Raw genomic sequence first — 5,148 nt, forward strand, 5'->3', positions numbered from 1 at the left:
GTTTAATAGTATGGGATATTTAACCTTAAAAATATTGTCATTATAGTTGTTATGGATTCTCATGAACAATCTGTTTCGCTCAGTGCCACGCCCAGATGTTTCCGCCATCGGTTGGGGTGTGACATATGTATTTTATTATTGTTATTTATGTTTTCATTTATATTTTACATTAGAAAAGATTATTTATGCTTATTTTATTATCACCCTAATAGTTGCGCTTAACATATCAATTTTGATTCCCAACTTCGTATGCCAGTGTACCAAAAGATTATTAATATTATTTATTACTGTTTCAAATAATGTTTTTTTTTAACTAGTGGGACTCCTCCGCTACGCAACGAAAATTCGGTTAGTATCTGTTGATTCTTACCAGCACTTTCAATAGTAACTAAAAGAAAAAAAACTAAAGTTGTAATACACCCAAAACGATATCGACATGTATTTTCATCCATTGAAAATCATAAAAACAAATATCGGTTTCGATAGTATCGATAGTAGTATCGATGTTGTTCTCTCATAATGGGTTAGGTTCGTCACGATACTGGTACACTACCCATACTTGTATAAGCTTAGATACCAAAAAAAAAATAATTATTTTTTGTATACAACTATAATTCAACAAATTTATGCAGGAATGTCAAGAAAAAAAATGAAACATGGTTGCGTATCAAGCCTTTTGCTTTTCATGAAATGTAAAAATAATATTAAACTTAACTGCATATTCGGAATTTTTTTAAAAGTTTTTTTTGGGTAAAGGGTTATCCCGGTGATTCTATATATTCACAACCAAACAAAACAAGTAGTGTGGAGAACCCACACTAGTTCAGATATGAGACAGGCCCCATGACTGTGAAACCAAAAGAAAAACAACAACAAAAGCAAATAAAACGACTAGACTAACATCTAGACAAAGCAAACATAACTAAGACTCAATCAGCCACCCCCATCGATAGGCGTGTCACCGCGGATATCCCAATCATCTAACAGCCTTCTCACATTAGCCATGTTCTTAAAAGTAGCTCCCATTAGTTTATATCTAACCATGTTTAAGATTGAAACACTAATTGTGTCTGGCGGTCTTGAGTAGTTCTTGAAAAGACGCTTGTTCCTCTCCTGCCAAATGACATAAGCAGTTGTCGCTACTACCAATCTGCTGACATAATTGGCAGCGGTTTTGGACCGAGCACGGGCACCTAACCAGCCAACAATGGAACTCCAGCTTGAATTAACATTCGCCATACCTGCTTTGACTCGCACCATCTGCCAAACTTGAGAAGAGAACTTGCATTCAAAGAAAAGATGGTTATGGGAATCACAATAATATAAAAAATGTAAGCTACTATCCATTGAAGTCTAATTTTAACGATGAAAACGAATGTTGATACCAATTTTGATAAAATCAATTAAAAAAAGGTCACCCCCCCCCCCCCGCGCTACCCGGCGGGAGTTTGATCGTATTCCCCTCGTGATGCACAACATGACTTTGGTCGTTATTGACTCGACTAATCGAAAACCTTAAAAACGATGATCGATAAAAACAAATATTGATACCTGGTTTTTCCCCACGCTATATGGTGGTAATATGATCGGTTTTCCCTCGTGTTACGCGGCGTGACTTTGGTTGTTATTGGTTCAACTCATCGGAAAACCATAAAAGCGAAGATCAATAAAAGCAAATATTGATATCAGTTTCCTACCAATTAAAAAAATTAAAAAGTAGGTTTTTCTCACTGCGCTACGCGGGGAGAGTTTGATCGTTTTTTCCCGTGCAACGCAGCCTGATTTTGATCGTTATTAACTCTATTCATCTGAAGCGAATATCAATACCAGTTACAATAATACCAATGAAGCAAAAAACAAAAAATATCATTAAAAGTCTAAAACCATAAAAGACAAAAAAAAAACAACAAAAACACTATTCATAACACATTACATAAATTGTTATATATATAAATAATATTAGTAAACCTTTTAAACTAATTAAATTACTGGTTATCCCATATATTGAGTTTTCAAAATCCATGCTACACAAATTTGGTTTATCAAAAGCTCGCCACTCATCAATCGACACTTGTAATGGCCAAACAACAATTATCACTTCCTAATTTAGTGTATATATAGGATAAAAAAAATACGAAAAACAATAGGGTAAAAGATAAATTACAACTAACTTATGAATGACTTTAAATTAATTAATAATCACACTATCTATTTATTTAGGTGGGAAAAAACAGTTGTGATCATCCCATAGAGCGTCATGTGTCCCCCAAATGGTTTTTTTTATTATATAGTACTAGATGTAAAACCCGTGTGCAAACATAGGTGATTTTTAGAAAATTTATATACCACATTTTATTAAACAATGAAACACTATACTTATTCAAATTACAACATCACAAATAAAAAAAATATGAAATGCACGTGTTAAGGTAGCTTTTGGCACTAATCGAGCTCTAGAGCCTGGCTTTCCCATGGTCGAGCAGCAATCCATCGCTCCATCCAACTTCAACCCCAATTATATGTTGCGAGATTGGAACCATTTGCATCTAAATTGGAATTAGAATGCGCACTCCACTACAAATATTTGGAAAGTCAACAGAATTCCTACTACTAAAGAAAGTCAACTCAGAGTGGATAGGAGAATGCGATTTGACATTTGAGTTTACTTGATGAGAGAAGGCGTATGCCATTGTGCGTTCACACTTTATAATAGCTTCTTCTCTTTGTTTTTTGCGCGCAAGAGCCTCGGTCATCATATGATGGCTGCCTTTCCATTCCACCTGCAATCAGTTTTGACCGAAGTATTGGTCAAACTCTTACAAAGACCCTACCAATGACATCTAATAACCTAAATGTACAATCTTTTCCTTATATTTTCTAAACAGTTACTTGAAAATGTAAAAAGATCAAATCTTTACTCTATTTACATCTTAAAATCAATTACGCTTTTCCTATACCTCATCAAAAATCAAATAATCTTTGATTTATTAGGTCAAAGAGAACTTTTCCAGATTCAGAGTTACAAATAACATGCAAATTCATAATCTTGTTTTATTTAGGTTTTTATATCCCATGCATCTCCAACAGATTGAATCTTCTTTCCTTTTTTCAAAGCTTTTGCTCACTCACAAAAATTATTGAAAAAGTCAAAACCTTTGATTTCTTTTAGATCAAATAGATTTTTTTAAAGCTTTTCTGCTCACTCACTGCAATTTTGGAAAATACCATCACCTTTGACTTTTCTAGGTCAAATAGATTTTTAACCCTTTTATGCTCACTCACCAAAATTATTGAGAAAGTCAAACCCTTTGACCTTTTTTGGTCAACTGGATATATTTTTCTCCAAAGTCAGAATTTGCATTACCTCGAGATTATGGCCCTTAGCATTTTGCCTCAACTGATGTTCAATCTTCTTTTGTTTGATTCCGCTATCTTCCACCATAGCAAGCCTGCTAGTTCTTATATGTGCTTGTATCCTGTTCCACGATTGAAGATTTCTTAATGTATTCGACATTTGCTTTTTTCATAATCGCCTTCCATAAGCATCTGCAATGTTAATACTCGTTTCGAATTGTAGTAAAACTTTCTTGCCTGAACCAAAAAATCAAACATCAGTGTAATTAATTAAATATCCAAATATACATGCAAAAATAAAAAGTTGACTTTTAATGACAAATTTACCAGCTTTTCCATGAAGGGTAATTTAGACTTTTACCAAATATTTGGTGAGACATGATCATATTTTGCAATCATAATAACCGAGTGTTACATACCTTAAAACCCCTAAATGCAGTTTGAATCCGTGTCGCTATTGTATATTCAGTAAGCGGACCGACAGCCTCACGGTGCCAATTAATGCTAGCAATATTTGTTAGTTTCTCTGTGAAACTAGGTTTTGATAAAAATCCATTTGTTTTAGTTAGTGAAAATTCACGTGAAAGATTACAATTGTTAGAAAAACACATATAGATACATACATATATGAAGTCATGAAGCTAACAACCGTATAAAACTTTAAGTTTACTTTTCTAAGATATTAAAGAATAATAGCACATATGAGCAAATTATATAAAATAGAGTATGTACATTTTGAGGAGCCGAAGTGGAACCAGAAGCAACCATTGCAGGGGCAGATTGGGGTGCTGGTCTTGAAGGTGCTACCTTTTTAGAAACAACTGATTTTGTCCTCTGCTGCTCCAGTTCAGAATTATTCCTATCAGAACCAGAACTACCACCTACAGTTTCATTTGGTGTAAAAGTTGATAAAAAATCAATCTAAAACAATGTATGGAAAGAAAATCAAAGATGTAAATCAATATCGATACTTAACTATGTGGATTAGGAGAATAGCCGAAGTCAGGCACCTGATAAACACAATTTCAAATCTCAAAAATCTTATAAATATTTGAAAACCAAAATTCAATATCATTAATCATAGACGGAACTTTTCAAACTATCTACATTCACTCTTACCTGGTGATGACCGTTTTGGATATTCCTTGACACGTATATATTACTGCTTGCAATCAATTTATACAGCATAAAATGAATAATAAATTGTAACAATAAATATTTAAACTCAGAACTATAACTAAAACTAAACTGTGACAAGAAAGATTAAGATCTTTAAAATTTAAAGTATTAAAATAGAACAATTACATATGAAAATAAAAACTAATCAGAAATTTTAAAATCTAACAGCAATAATTAAGAAATTTTAACTTCAACTCCATCGAGTACTAAACTTCTCAGTGTATATCCTTGAGCTTCGTTAGGAACTCCATGTCTCTATCACCACACTCTATATTACTGACAACACACAACTCACGAACGAAAGTTGTCGGTGTGACAACCCGAACTCTTTAGGTTAGCGACGTCTTATCTTGTGATTTTAACTTCTAGTTATCCCTCTCTGGTGCGTTAAACTAGTATCACTCCGTTAAGCTTGAACTTAAACCTAAATGCGTGTTAACCTTGTTAAGTGTGAACCTTTGTTATATGTTAACTTTGTTAAACGTTATATGTTACATGTTTATGTATTTGGGCCGCCACTGCACATAAATAAGCCGGCCCAGTTTACTTGTGTATACAACCTGTTACTCTTCGGCACACCCCTCCCCCTTTAATTAGCTCGGCCCAATATTAAAC

General features: G+C 33.6%; 1 protein-coding gene across 1 annotated transcript; it reads right to left on the reverse strand.

Annotated features, from left to right (window-relative positions):
• Window positions 1-2,505: 2,505 nt before the first annotated feature.
• Window positions 2,506-4,733, reverse strand: LOC118482636 (protein IQ-DOMAIN 1-like). The gene is made up of 7 exons (XM_035978215.1): window positions 4,700-4,733; window positions 4,087-4,235; window positions 3,774-3,995; window positions 3,562-3,591; window positions 3,365-3,517; window positions 2,667-2,780; window positions 2,506-2,574 (listed from the first exon to the last, which is right to left on the reverse strand). The coding sequence occupies exons 1-7, from the start codon at window positions 4,731-4,733 to the stop codon at window positions 2,506-2,508; spliced, it is 771 nt and encodes a 256-aa protein (XP_035834108.1).
• Window positions 4,734-5,148: the final 415 nt, after the last annotated feature.

This window comes from Helianthus annuus, chromosome 10 (genome assembly GCF_002127325.2).
Source record: "Helianthus annuus cultivar XRQ/B chromosome 10, HanXRQr2.0-SUNRISE, whole genome shotgun sequence".
In the NCBI taxonomy this organism is placed as follows: domain Eukaryota; kingdom Viridiplantae; phylum Streptophyta; class Magnoliopsida; order Asterales; family Asteraceae; genus Helianthus; species Helianthus annuus.